The 13,192-nt window shown below is 61.1% G+C and overlaps 3 protein-coding genes and 1 long non-coding RNA gene across 5 annotated transcripts; 3 read left to right on the top strand and 1 right to left on the bottom strand.

Annotated features, from left to right (window-relative positions):
• Positions 1-723: 723 nt before the first annotated feature.
• LOC138917187 (uncharacterized) lies at positions 724-1,315 on the top strand. The gene is made up of 2 exons (XR_011424883.1): positions 724-863; positions 1,153-1,315. It is a non-coding gene; the product is annotated as an uncharacterized lncRNA (long non-coding RNA).
• Positions 1,316-3,460: 2,145 nt separating this feature from the next.
• On the top strand, positions 3,461-7,338 carry CLDN9 (claudin 9). The gene has a single exon (XM_070232386.1). The coding sequence runs from the start codon at positions 5,959-5,961 to the stop codon at positions 6,610-6,612; it is 654 nt and encodes a 217-aa protein (XP_070088487.1). The 5' UTR covers positions 3,461-5,958; the 3' UTR covers positions 6,613-7,338.
• On the bottom strand, positions 7,337-12,445 carry CLDN6 (claudin 6). Of its 2 annotated transcripts, none has more exons than XM_023616482.2 (3): positions 12,308-12,445; positions 10,114-10,446; positions 7,337-8,640 (listed from the first exon to the last, which is right to left on the bottom strand). In XM_023616482.2, exon 3 carries the CDS (start codon positions 8,609-8,611, stop codon positions 7,946-7,948), a length of 666 nt encoding a protein of 221 aa, XP_023472250.1. In that variant the 5' UTR covers positions 8,612-8,640; positions 10,114-10,446; positions 12,308-12,445; the 3' UTR covers positions 7,337-7,945. The 2 variants fall into 2 exon arrangements, with proteins under 2 accessions (XP_023472250.1, XP_070088486.1); XM_070232385.1 differs by having other exon boundaries at positions 10,392-10,446; positions 12,308-12,439.
• TNFRSF12A (TNF receptor superfamily member 12A) lies at positions 11,025-13,174 on the top strand. Its single transcript, XM_023616483.2, has 4 exons — positions 11,025-11,219; positions 11,964-12,068; positions 12,326-12,460; positions 12,542-13,174. Exons 1-4 carry the CDS (start codon positions 11,126-11,128, stop codon positions 12,595-12,597), a joined length of 390 nt encoding a protein of 129 aa, XP_023472251.1. The 5' UTR covers positions 11,025-11,125; the 3' UTR covers positions 12,598-13,174.
• The last annotated feature ends 18 nt before the right edge of the window (positions 13,175-13,192 follow it).

Genomic DNA, 13,192 nt, shown 5'->3' with positions numbered 1-13,192 from the left:
AAATTCAGATCCTGCCTTCCAAGTCTTAAGAAGTTAAACTTTCAACTGAAATAGATCCAGGGGTCCTGAGGGCCTGGGTGCACCAGGAAAACAGTGGTGTTGATGGACAATCGATACTGGGCCCTGGAGCAGGAGTGTCACATGCAAGGGCTGTCAAGTCATCCCCAGGGGACAGGAAAGCTCCCACGGTGAGTCATGAGAGGAAGCCCCTGTTCTCTCCCCATCTTTACCTACCCCCCGCCCCGCTGCTGGTTTCTCCCCAGTGCCTACAACTCAGAATAAAGTTCCCTTTGTTACTCAGGTGGCTTGGGCTCAGGTAACCAGCAGACGTCCTGTCTCGATGGGCCCTTCTACAGCAGCTCAGGAATGGTATCAGGAAGCCAGCTTGACCTTGGGCGACCTCTGAGAGCCTGGGACCCCCCAGCAAGAAAGGCAGCGCATGAGTTTCCTGTGACTGCTGCAGTAAATCACCGCAAACTGGGGGCTTAAAACAACAAAAATGCCGTTCTGGAAGGCAGAAGTCCAAAGTCAAGGTGTGGCAGGGCCACACTCCCTCCAGAAGCTCTAGTGGAGGATCCTTCTTGCCTCTCCCAGCTTCTGGTGGCTCCTGGTGATCCTTGGCTTGTCGCCGCCTAACTCCAGTCTCTGCCTCTGTCTTCATGTGACCTCCTCCCGTGTCTATGTCTCAAATCTCTCTCTGTTTTTCTCTTATGACACCTGTCATTGGGCGTAGGGCCCACCCTCAATCCGGAATGATCTCATCTTGAGATCCTCAACTTAATTACATCTGCAAAGACCCTCTCTTCAAATAAGGCCCCTCGCATATTTCCCAGGGCTTAGGAGCCACCATCCGGTCCATACAGGCAAGTGTCCTCTCCCCTGTGGGGCTGGGCCCCCTCTCGAGCTGGCTGCCCAGCTTCCCTTACTGTGTTTTAGGCCCTGTCCCTCACTGACCCTGAACCGTAGGTGCCCTTGGAGTCCTCAGGCAGGAGCTGAAAGCACTAGTATCTTGAGAAAGCTCTCACAGGCACCGGAAGAAAGTTGAATGACTGGCTTTCCCAAACTTTGCTGAATTATGGCCGAGTTCCCATTCCTGCTGGCTTGGTGCTTCCTCCACTATCTTTAGGTCATGTGGCCCTCCTCCCCTGTCAGGTAAGCATCAGACAGTGCACAGAAAGGACCAGACTGTGTCGTCTTAAAGAAGACAGCCTGGAGGAGCGGGCGGTAGCCCTGCCCTCCGAGCTCCAGGTGATGACTGCTGCTGGTTGAAAGCTGACAGTTTCAACTGAGAATAAAGTTAACTGCTACCCCATCAGTGGAGTCTGCCCAGGTTTACAAGTGAAACCGCCATTATGCTCTTCACAAGATACTCTTGTCCTGAGTCTACACTTATAGTGACCCCGAGGTGCCGGAGGCGCTGGCTGCTTGGGCAGAGGCCTTCCGGGGCCCTGGAGGTAGGGAGGGCGGACTTCTCCCTCAGTTTCACAGCCAGGAGGCATGTGGGATGAGGGCAGTTGTGACTTGCCCGAGCCCTGGGGTGGGGTTGACGCCAGGTCTGACCCACAGTCCAGTAAGCTGCGGCTGCAGGTGATGAGCAGACACAGTGCTTTCTGCATCAGGGACACAGAGGCAGTGACAGTGAGCCAGGGTGGAGGGTGGCTTCCCGTCTGATCAGATGCAGATGCAGTGGGTTCTCCGAGGAGACTTCCTGGCACAGGAGCCTCGGAGTCGGGGAAGGAGGGAATGGCTGGCTAGGGAGGAATGGGCGGCATGTAGGTGGGGTGGCGGGTGGGAGGGGGCTGCTGCACTGCCCTGGGGTAAGAGGCATCAGGAGGCCCAGCTTACCCTCTGGAAGCCCGGCCTGTGGCGCTGGCCAAAGACCTGGGCTTTGAAGTCGGGGTTTGAGGTTGCTTCAGGCTTGTCCCGTTTCCCGCGTGGAGACCTGGCCGGGTTCTCTCAGCTCTCTGAGCTTGTTTCCTTGTCCGTAAAATGGGGTAGGTAAACCAGTGGGAATTGCTAGGGGACCTCAACGTTTCATCTGCATCTTTCCTCTGGAGCCAGGGACTTGGCTTCTCTGCCTGTGAAATCAGGGCCTCAGGCACCTCCCCAAGACAGCAGGTGATGCTGCCCTGGGGTTGTGGTGCAGCCTCCATGTCCACCCCATACCCTTCCTGGCACCACCGCAGCTCTCCCGACTGCTCGTTTCCCTCTTTGTCATTGGGCCACGCTTCCCCTGTAAAGACGGCGAGATAGACAATGGGGTTGGAATTAACCCACTTCCACCCTCGCCCCATCTAAGCCGAGTTCCAGTTCTGCCCACCTGAGCCTCCCTGTCCCCTGCCCTCCCGGAGGGAACAAAGACCAGGTCCAGTTCTGTCACTCCCTGCGGGGGCAAGGAGGGTGAGGCCCCGCACCCTGTGCCTCCGTTTCCCTCCAGGGTAGTTCCCCTCCCCCACCTCTATCCCAGGCGGAGGCGGATGGGGGTGGGGATTCAAGGGGACTTGTGAAAGTGCCATTGAGATGGTAACTGCGCAGAGGGAGTCCCCACCTCTCCATATCAATGGCATTCCCGGAGTCAGGCCCTACTTAGGCCCCGACATTAACCCTTCCCTTCCCAGATTCAACTGAATCCAGGTGGACTAGGGGACCCAAGAGAGGGCCTGGGGCCTCCCAGCCCCGGCCTAAGGAGGGTTGGGGACTGAGGGTGGGACGCGCACTCCTGCTCAGGTGCCTGGGAATCTGCCGTCTGCTGCACCCCCTCTAGTGGGCAGCTCCCCTGACCTGCCCCTTCCCGCCTCCCCTAGTTCTCGAACTATTTCCCTACTTTTCTCTACCTATAGGCCTCTGGGGGAGGTGGCTTGTCTTATCCAAGATGGGAAAGACTTAGGTGGGAGGAAGCTGAAGCCGCCTTGCACCCTGGAGGCAGGTCCAGCAGGGATTGGTCTCGCAGTGGGGGCAAGGGGGGTATCTTCATCCTCTGACCACCCATCTCCTGTGTGGCCCACCAGCCCCTGGCAGTGAGGGCATCTCCCTCTTTGCTTGAGTGTAGAGCTGTTGGGCCAAAGAGGAACTGGGATCTAAAAAAATAGGGTCCTTATAGTGCCATCTCCGGACACAGGCACGACGCTTCCCTGGTATGTGCCACCCCCTCCGGGCCCCATCACAATTCTGCGGGTTTGGAGCTGCCTGTGGAACTGGTGGGCCCTTGAAGCAAGGCCTGACTGCAGGCGGGCCAACTGTCCCAGTGTCCCCAGGATGCAACTCAGCACTCAAACCAGGAATGTCCCAGGCAAATAAGGTCACATTGCACCCAAGGCAGGAGGCAGACTGTTTCTCTGGGCCCAGGGGAGAGAACAGACCCTGGGCAGGGGCTGCCCAGGATGGGAGGCCTTGTGGGCGGGTCGGTGGGCCCCTCGAGGGACCCAGGCTTGCCACTGCCACCTGACACCTGCCCGAACCAGTGCAGCTGGATTCCTCTTGGCCCTGGAAGGAGGGCGCAGAGGGAGCCCCTGGAGGCCTGCCTCTATTTGCCCTTCTTCTCAGCCACCCCTACCCCCATGAAATCTGAGGCCCCAGGGCCTGGAAGAGCTGGATAAACTGCCCCCGAGATTCCCCACAGATTCCCCACGCTGTCACAGCCAGCAGGGGGCTCCAGCCATTTCCTGCCCATCATGTCCAGGGGTCCACCAGGCCAGCCCCTCAGGCTGTGGAGGCACAGGTGTGAGGAAGCCCTAACCACCGGAGTCAGAGTCAGCCTTTCAGACCCTGCTGGGCGCTGGCCTCAGGCTCCCCACTTTAGGGAGAGGAGTTCTTAAGCTTTTTTAGGTCACCTGCCCCTTTGCAAATCTGATGAAAGTATAAACCTCTCTTCCAAAATATGCCAAAACCCATTCCCAGAAGCAATGCACCCACTGAAAGTTAGAATCCTTTATAAACGAAGCCCCACTGAACAGGTGAGGAGGGCCCTGCACCCCACCCCTCCCTGGGGCTAGAGAGGTGTGCAAGGGGGGGCCTTCCCAGCCCCGCCCCCACTGCCCTGGTCTGCTCCAGGTTGGCTCCCAGCCCTCCTGGGCACCACTCACAGTTGCCTCCTCCCAGGGCAGCCAGGCAGGCCGGGGGGCCATCCTCTGGAGGAGGCGTGGAGGCCAGAGGCGCCCCCAGGTGAGGCCCGACTTTGAGTGTCCTCCCAGCCACCTAGAAAGTGTACGAATGGAAGGAACTTTCCTCAGGGCCCCCTTCCCCTCAGTTCTTGGCACCCAGGGAGGGGCTTGAGGGAGTTCATGACCCACCCCTCAAAATGAGGGGTTCATGTTTGTGGATCCCATGAGGTCTCTCAAAGGGGGTCTTTTTTTTTTTCGAGGAAGATTAGCCCTGAGCTAACATCTGCTGCCAATCCTCCTCTTTTTGCTGAGGAAGACTGGCCGTGAGCTAACATCCATGCCCATCTTCCTCCACTTTATGTGTGGGACGGCTACCACAGCATGGCTTGCCAAGCAGTGCCATCCCGCACCCGGGATCCGAACCGGCAAACCCCGGGCCGCCAAAGCGGAACATGCGCACTTAAGTGCTTTGTCACCAGGCCGGCCTCAAAGGGGTCTTTAACCCAAGGAGGTTAAAGACTTTGATCTTCCATGATCTATCCTGGGAGGGGGCAGGATTTGAGCCGTGGCCTGTGTGACTCCAGGATGCCCTCCACCAGGGGCGTCACGGGCTCGGAGGGGGTCTTTAGGAGGTGGTGTTTCCTGAGGACTGTGAGGCAGGGCCCAGGGCCGCCAGAGTCACCTGGGCTTTACCCCCCCCCCCCCCCGCCCTCTTCCGTGGCATCTGGTCCAGAGAGATCAATCACTCCCCAAGGAGGAGAGCCCATCCTGGGGCTTCACCGGCTCAGGGCTCCCGTCTCGCCCCCACCTCCACCCCCTGGACCCCAGAGACTTCAGCTCAGCTCGGCCCCAGTTTCAGCTGCAGGGGTGGGGAGGGCACACCTGAGCGGAGGGAGAAGTGGGGGGTGGTTTTCTAGGCCGTTGCCTGGGCAATGCCACCTGAGCTGGGCGCCAGGCACCTGTCGCCCGGGGAACAGTGCTGGCAGGGCCCCTCCCTCGGGAGCCGCCAGGGCCACTGGGCTGAGACAGGAGACAGATCGGATTCCGGAGAGTCCCCGGCGGGCAGGGGGACAGGCGGGGGTGTGCGATACTAGGGGAGCTGGGGTGCATCTGCATCAGGAAACAAAACGGGGCGGAGAACAAAGGCAGCAGGGGAGGGGCGGCGGGGGGCACTCAGGAGGCAGTGAGGTGCCCCATTCCTTACTCAGCTCCTGGTCTTCAGTCTCCCCATTCCTTTGTCTCCGCGTTCCCACATGCACTGACGTTCTTTCCTCCCCTCTTCCTTCCTGGTCACAGTACCCCCCACATTGACCCGGAGGACCCCCTCCCACCCCCAGCCCCACCTCCTCCCTGTAGCTCTGGCTTCCCCAGTCCTGGCCTCCCAGCTCCTCCCCTGCCTCGGCCTTAAAACCCCGCCTGCAGCCTGAGCCAGCAGAGTCCCCAGGTGGCACCTGCAGTGTGTGCACCGCACAGTGTGAACCTGCGCCAGCCTGAAGGTGGGTCGGAAGGGTCTGTGCAAGCTGGGTCAGAGGGGTGGTGGCTGGATGTGACTGCAGGGGGGCAGGAGCAGCAGCAGCCACCTGGCATCTGACAGGCAACCGGCCTCTGAGGGGACACTCGCCTCTTAGCTAAGCAGGACCGCGAGGCTGATTTGTGTTTGTCGAGGGTCAGAGACACACCTGTGAGGGGCACGGAGCAAGGAGGTGCCTTTCAAGAGGCCACAGATGTGAGGACTGTCCAGGCCTGAGAACGCCAACTTTCCCTTCTGCTGGGCACCAAGACCCTCACCCAGTGTCTGACCCACCCCTCCGAGTCAACCAGGCTGCCAACGGTTGAGAAGACCTAACCGAGGGCACAGATGGCTTCAACTGGTCTTGAACTACTGGGCATGACCCTGGCCGTGCTGGGTTGGCTGGGGACCCTGGTGTCCTGTGCCCTGCCCCTGTGGAAGGTGACCGCATTCATCGGCAACAGCATCGTGGTGGCCCAGGTGGTGTGGGAGGGGCTGTGGATGTCCTGCGTGGTGCAGAGCACGGGCCAGATGCAGTGCAAAGTGTACGACTCGCTGCTGGCACTGCCCCAGGACCTGCAGGCAGCCCGCGCCCTCTGTGTCATTGCCCTTCTGCTGGCCTTGCTCGGGCTGCTGGTGGCCATCACGGGGGCCCAGTGCACTACCTGCGTGGAGGACGAAGCTGCTAAGGCCCGCATCGTGCTCACCGGCGGTGTCATGCTTCTTCTCTCGGGCATCTTGGTGCTCATCCCCGTCTGCTGGACGGCCCACGCCATCATCCAGGACTTCTACAACCCCTTGGTGGCCGAGGCCCTCAAGCGGGAGCTGGGGGCCTCCCTCTACCTGGGCTGGGCAGCAGCTGCCCTGCTCATGCTGGGCGGGGGCCTCCTCTGCTGCACATGCCCCCTGCCCCAGATCGACCGCCCCCGCGGACCGAGGCTGGGCTACTCCATCCCCTCTCGCTCCGGCGCGTCTGGGCTGGACAAGAGGGACTACGTGTGAGGTGGAGGGTGTCCCCAGAAGACTTGACCTTATGCTGACACCCTGCTTAACCCTTGCCTTCTACTGTCAACCCCTCCCCAGGTGAAATCCACTTTCCAGAAGCTCCAGTCAGGTCTGGCTGCACCCACACCCACCTCATGGCCTGCCCCCACCTCTACTCAGGCAGGGCCTGAGCTGATGGGGGACTCTGGCCTGCCTCCGCCTCGCCTGACAAGTTGCTTCCTTCTGCTGTCTAGGACACAGGCTGGCCCTCCTCTTCCTCTGTGAGCCCTCCCCTACTCTAGGAACCTGGACCTCACCCAAAGGGCAGTAGCTCCTTGGCTCCAAAATGAGTGGATCATGCTCTCCCTGCTCTGGAGTTGGTCTCTGCCAGCCTAGCCACCACCTACATCCAGAGGCCCGGGCCAGGCCCTCTGGGAGCAGCCAGTCTCCCTCAGGCCAGGGGCCCAGCCCACCGTCACTGGTGGCCCACCCCAGCCCCACCCCTCACGTGCAAGTCAGGAATAAATAGAGCATTTGTAACTCGGCTCCTTTGATCTGTGGTTGGGCAGGGACGGGCAGGTGGACTCTCCAGGCCAAGGCCTGCTCCAGGTCCTGCCCGGTTGGTAACCTCACTCAGGTCATGCAAGGCATGGGGGCAACAAAGGAGATGAGCTACTTGCTCCCAGCTCCTCCTCCTGCTAGGCCAGCCCTCGGCAGCCCCCCAGCAACACCAAAGGCAAGGAACAAAACAAAACGTGCTTTATTTAGCAAAAACTGGTGAGTGTGGGCAGGGCATGGCAGAGTGTACAGGGGCTACGGGGGAGAGGGTCAGGGGTCTACTGCACAGCTGGGACCAGACTCAGGATGGAGGAGCCAGAGGCCAAGAGACTTGGAGGTGGGCATTCCTTGTAACTTATTACCTGCTCTCCTAGAGGCTACTGGAGGCTCAAGAGCCCCGGCGGTTCTAGAGGCCTGACCAGCAAGGGAGGCCCTGCCCCGGCAGCAGTAGGAACTCTCGGGGACAGGCTGACAGCCCCTGGACAGCAAGCAGCCTTCACACTGGACCCACAGCTCCAGGCTGGCCTCCCAGATGGGTATGTCCAGGGTGGAGAACGATCCAGGGATTTGGTTCCATCACCCAGAGGTGAGAAATGCCAGCAGCAGAGCCCAGAGGCGAAACTGAGTTTCTTCTTAGTTGGGTTATCAAACAGACTTAAAAAATACCACCCCCCAAAATAAAAAGCAAAACCAAAAGATAAAACAACCCCAAAGCTGTCATGCATCACCCTCTCGATGACTCCAGCTCAGGGTTAGGCTCCACTGTCAAGGGAGCCCCCACTCCCCTCCCCAATTAGACGTAATTCTTAGTAGGGTACTCGGAGGGACCCCCAGAGGTGGCATGTGGGGCAGATGCTGAGTATCGGGCCATGTAATGGCTGGAGCTCCGGGACCCCCCAGAGGGGCAGGTGCAGCACAGCAGCCCCCCACCCAGTAGCAGAAGGCCAGAGGCCGCCCAGCCCAGGTAGAGGGAGGCCCCCAGCTCCCGCTTTTGGGCCTCGGCCACCAGGGGGTTGTAGAAGTCCTGGATGATGGCATGGGCAGTCCAGCAGATGGGGATCAGGGTCAGGACCGCTGAGATGGCAAAGATGATCCCAGAGGCGAGCACCAGACGTGCCTTGGAGTCCTTGTCCTCCACGCAGGTGGTGCACTTGGCCCCAGCGAGGTAGACCAGCAGGCCAAGGAGAGCCACGAGGAGGGCGATGACACAGAGGGCGCGGGCTGCCTGCAGGTCCTGGGGCAGTGCCAGCAGCGAGTCGTACACTTTGCACTGCATCTGGCCCGTGCTCTGCACCACGCAGGACATCCACAGCCCCTCCCACACCACCTGGGCCACCACGATGCTGTTGCCGATGAATGCGGTCACCTTCCACAGGGGCAGGGCACAGGACACCAGGGCATTCACCCAGCCAAGCAGCGTCAGGATGATCCCCAGGATTTGCAGGCCAGCAGAGGCCATGATGAGGTTGAGGTTGAAGTTGAGAGGAGCTGCATGGGAGCACAGAAGCAAGTGATGTTCAGATGGGCACTGGTTTACAAGAGTAAGGAAGCAACCCAATCCTGGCTGTTTTGAGTGCAAACGAAATATCAAGCCTATACAAAAGTTGGCCCATGGCCTCAGCCACTGGGGATGCATTTTATCAAACAGCAAACTGCCAAAAAGAGGATGAGACAACAGCGCACCATTTCCAGGTGGTTTTCACTGGGCACACAGACCCGAGCTAGCTCTAGCCATGAATTTCAGGCTCAAAACTTGTCAGTTTCAACACCAAGATTAGAGATCCAAGCTTGCTCCCACCACCCAACAGGAGTGTCCAAACCCCTCACCCTAACTTGGCTCCGTATCCCAGAGAGGCGATTACCAGTTGATTTTAAGACCTTGTGTCCGGGTGACTCATCACCTGGTCTCGCCTGCCCCCATCTGGCACACCCAGCCCCCATCAAACCTAGGAGGGGCAAGAGAACTGAAACCCTCCCACCCAAAAGCACTTCCTTCTCTCAGGCCCCCGGCTGCCTCACTGGGTCCTGCTCCTCTGTCCCCAAGGTTGGGGACATTTTCTTGTGTATTTCTGCCCCAAATGCCATCATCTTAGGACACAACTTCCCTAAGAGAAGCTAAAACCCTTGGAGTCTGTCCGGTTAACCAGCTGCTCTGCAGCAGCGGGGGCACCCTCACCTGTCTCCCATCCCATCCCATCCCACTTCGTGTTGGAGGTCGCCACTGGGATCAGTGTTGTTCAGGGCCCTGTTGTGGCTCTTCAGTGCTCTAAGTTGCCGCGCGCAGCCTGGACAGAAACTTAGCCCCAGCCCCGGCAGTGTGGCCAGAGGGCAGACTCTCCACTCGCTTCTCGTTTGCACCTCGCCCTACCCCGGCCGAGCTCAGGACTTCGGGGAAGATCGCACGGGGCCCGCCAGCCCGCATTCATCCCAACCCGGGCGTCAGCCCTCCAGGCCTCTGGCGGGGTTAGGGCCGGGGACACGCCGGCCTAGGCACCCGGCACCTTTCCCTTCCAAGCGAGCCCCAGCTCTCGGTCCGAGGGCGCCCCGTCCCGCTGTCGACACCTGTTTCCCTCTGAGTCCGACCCGAAAGAGAGTGTCCTCAGCCCCCCAGCCTGGGAACCCTGCGACCCGGAGAGGTTTAATGGCGGCGCCAGCAGCAGGGTCCTCTTCGGCAGGTGAGGGGGAGGGGAGCCCCGCCCCAGAGAGGCAGCACAGGTGGGGGAGGGGAGCCGGGTTTCGGTGCCTTTGTCCTGGGGGAGGGGGAGGGGCGTTTAACCCTGCCGGGGCCGCCGAAGGACCGGATCAGCTCTGGGGCTTCCGTGTGGCCCCCACTCCGGGGGCTCGCCGCCCGGGGGACCGCCGTCAGGTCACACGCACCCCCCACGCCGCCACGCCCCATGCACCCCGCTCCTCCAGGCGTCTACCTGCTCACCCCAACACGCACACCTCCCCCAGGCTCACCTGCGAAGCAGTCCGCAGGGATTCGTAGGAGCCGGCCGAGTGTGGGGATGGGGGCGGAGGCGGGGGTCTTAAAGAGGCAATGACGTCACCGGACCACCGCCCGGGGAGGGGCAGAGACCCCAGTCCAGCCGCGGCAGGCGCGCGAATCCTAAACTCGTCAATGGGGGAAGCTCGAGACTGGGCCCGCTGCGCCCGCATCTGGCCCGGGTGCCGGCTGGCGCCGGGGCCCGCAGTGGGTGAGACCCAAATGGAGCTTGAGTCACGACTCCGCCACTTACTAGCTCTGTGACCTCGGGAACTTCTCCCAACCTTCCTGAGCCTCAGCTTCACACTCTGCAAAATGGAGACAACAAGATCACATTTTACTATGTAACTATGTCCTAAGGTAGATATTAAAGAACACATTATTAAGAACCACAACAAATACATAGATACAGAGATTGGATTGGTGGTTACCAGAGGGGAAGCGGGGAGGGAGGAGGGCAAATGGGGTGAGAAGGCACATGTGTACGGTGACGGATGGTAATTAGTGTTTGGGTGGTGAACATGATGTAATCTACACAGAAATCGAAATATAATGATATACACCTGAAATTTATATAATGCTATAAAGCAGTTACCTCAATAAAAAAAATAAAGGACACATTATTATTATGTTATTATTATGCCCCCGGGGGTTTTAAAGAAAGCTGCAATTATCTCTGCGATGGGTTGTTTCGTGTCTGATTTCCCTTGTCCCCAACACACGCCTCCCGGACTTGAGCTCCCAGAGGGCAGGGCCAGGCGGGTCTGCGTCCCTGCAGGGTCCCGGCCGCTCGCGCGCGGACACCGTGTTTGTGGAGCGAATGACTGAATTTAGCGGGCCGGGCTGGGCGGGACGTCCAGGAGCGGATCCTGGGGCCGGCCGAGGCGAGGGATCCGCCCCGGAAGGCGGGGGCGGGGGCGGGGCCACCCCTGTCTGCCCCGCAGGCGGGCGGCTGGCACAGACGGCAGCGGCCGCCGGACGCGCACCATGATTCCCGGCCCGCTGCGCCCGCGGCTGCGGTTCCTCGTGCTGGGGCTCGGGTTGGCGCTGCTGCGCGCCGCCGCTGGGGAGCCGGTGCCAGGTATGCCAGGCGCGGGATCAGGGGCGGGCGGGAGGGCGTGGGAGCCGGGGGAACCCCCATCCCGGGATCGCGAGACCGGCAGTGGGGGCTTAGAGGAGCGGGCAGAACTGGGGGGACTAGGCGGACGTGGGGATCTGGGGTCAAGTGGTCTCCAGACACCGCGCTCCTTGGTCAGGGGAAGTCCCATCCCGCCTGGAATGTCATCCGCAGTCCCGGCCTCAGTTTCCCGCCTCTCCAACTCAGGAGGGGGCTTCTGTCCCGAAAGTCCGGACTCGGAAGTTGAGAGAAAGTTTAAGGGCGGGATGTCTCGTCCGGTGAGGGGGCACGCCCCCAGTCCGGTCAACATTGGGTCTGCCCAGCCCCAGTGACCCAAGAGTCCGGGGGGGTGTCGAGAGGCTCGGGGGTCTGTGCCCCCTATACCATGTGGGGTGCCCCCTTCCATCCGGTGACTTCAGTGCCCAGCTATGCGGGGGGAGGGGACCGGGGTCGGGCCCGGTGCCCGGGAGTGAGTCACCCGCCGGCGGCGGGGGGGGTTGTGGGGACTTGATTCCCCTCCACCCCGGGTCCCGCGCTACGCCCCCTCCCCCCGCGCTGCCGTGTCCCGGTCGAGCCGTGCGGTCACCTGTGAGGAATGCGGGGGGAGGGCGCCGGTGACTCACGTTATTCGAGCCGGCCGACCCTGACCTCAGCCCCCAGAATAGCCGCGCCCCGCCCCCAGTCTCTGACCCGCGGCCCCCTCCCCAGGCACCACCCCTTGCTCTCGCGGCAGCTCCTGGAGCGCAGACCTAGACAAGTGCATGGACTGCGCGTCGTGCCCGGCGCGACCGCACAGCGACTTCTGCTTGGGCTGTGAGTGGGGGGCGGGGCCAGAGGCGAGCGGTCCCCAGACTGTGGGAGGGGGTTGCTAGGGTGGTGAGGGAAGCAGGGAGCTTCAGATCTGGGGAGTGAATGGTGGGGGGGGGGGGGCGGAGGGGCGGAGAAGCGGAAGTGGGGAAGGGACTCGAATCAGGGTAGGGGCCACGGTGGGGGAAAGGGTTGAGGGTCAGGTCTAGGGGGCGGGGCTGGCCCGGAGAGGGGCGAGGTCTGACCTCGAGTCCCGCCCCCAGGCGCTGCCGCTCCTCCAGCCTCCTTCCGGCTGCTGTGGCCCATCTTGGGGGGCGCCCTGAGCCTGGCCCTTGTGCTGGGACTGCTTTCCGGCTTCCTGGTCTGGAGACGGTGCCGCAGGAGAGAAAAGTTTACCAGTGAGTGTGCCCGGCCCGCCCGCCTGCCATCACTTCTCAACATCTCCCCTGCTCTTGACTACCCCTCTTCTTATCTTGCAGCCCCCATCGAGGAGACCGGCGGGGAAGGCTGTCCTGGCGTGGCGCTGATCCAGTGACAGGGAGCGCCCCCTGCCAGGAGGAGGCCTCACCTACTCATCATTCATTCATTCACTCACTCACTCATTCTGGAGCCAGCCCCTGCCTCCCAGACTCACAGCCAGAGCCAGCCAGGCTGCTCCAACCACAGGGGTGTGGAAGGACGGGGGTCGGGTGAATCACTTCTCTGAGGCCTGGGCTCAGGCTCCAGAGGAGCCTTCCAAGGTGTCTGACCGCCCTGTCCCTGGCTCCAGGACAGAAAAGGAGACCCAAGCTGGCTCACACCAGGCAGCTGACACTAAGGAACCGCAGCATTTGCACAAGGGGGTCCCCCTCCCCACCATGGCCTGGGGGCCAGGCTGACCTGAGGGACAGGCACACCACCAGGCCCCACCCACTCAGATGTACTGAAATTCCACCAAGGGGTCTCACCCTGGGGGGTTAGGGACCTGTTCCTAACACTAGGGGGCTGGCCCTCTAGTGGGGCTGGCCCGAAGACACTGCCCCTCAACCCCAAAAGGGGGGGAAATATTTATTTTGGGGAGAAAGTTTGGAGGGGAGGGAGAATTTATTAATAAAAGAATCTTTAACTTTAAATGGTTCGGAGAGTGGCCT

This window comes from Equus caballus, chromosome 13 (genome assembly GCF_041296265.1).
Source record: "Equus caballus isolate H_3958 breed thoroughbred chromosome 13, TB-T2T, whole genome shotgun sequence".
NCBI classification, from domain to species: Eukaryota; Metazoa; Chordata; class Mammalia; order Perissodactyla; family Equidae; genus Equus; species Equus caballus.
Note: the sequence above shows the minus strand (reverse complement) of the source record. Positions and strands in the feature narration are given on the sequence as shown.

Excerpts from the sequence above, each read along its gene's own strand:
- CLDN9 (XM_070232386.1), top strand. The coding sequence starts at position 5,959 with ATGGCTTCAACTGGTCTTGAACTACTGGGCATGACCCTGGCCGTGCTG.
- CLDN6 (XM_023616482.2), bottom strand. The coding sequence starts at position 8,611 with ATGGCCTCTGCTGGCCTGCAAATCCTGGGGATCATCCTGACGCTGCTT.
- TNFRSF12A (XM_023616483.2), top strand. The coding sequence starts at position 11,126 with ATGATTCCCGGCCCGCTGCGCCCGCGGCTGCGGTTCCTCGTGCTGGGG. Across the intron at positions 11,220-11,963 it reads CGCTGGGGAGCCGGTGCCAG|GCACCACCCCTTGCTCTCGC; the intron begins GTATGCCAGGCG and ends CCCCCTCCCCAG. Across the intron at positions 12,069-12,325 it reads CAGCGACTTCTGCTTGGGCT|GCGCTGCCGCTCCTCCAGCC; the intron begins GTGAGTGGGGGG and ends TCCCGCCCCCAG.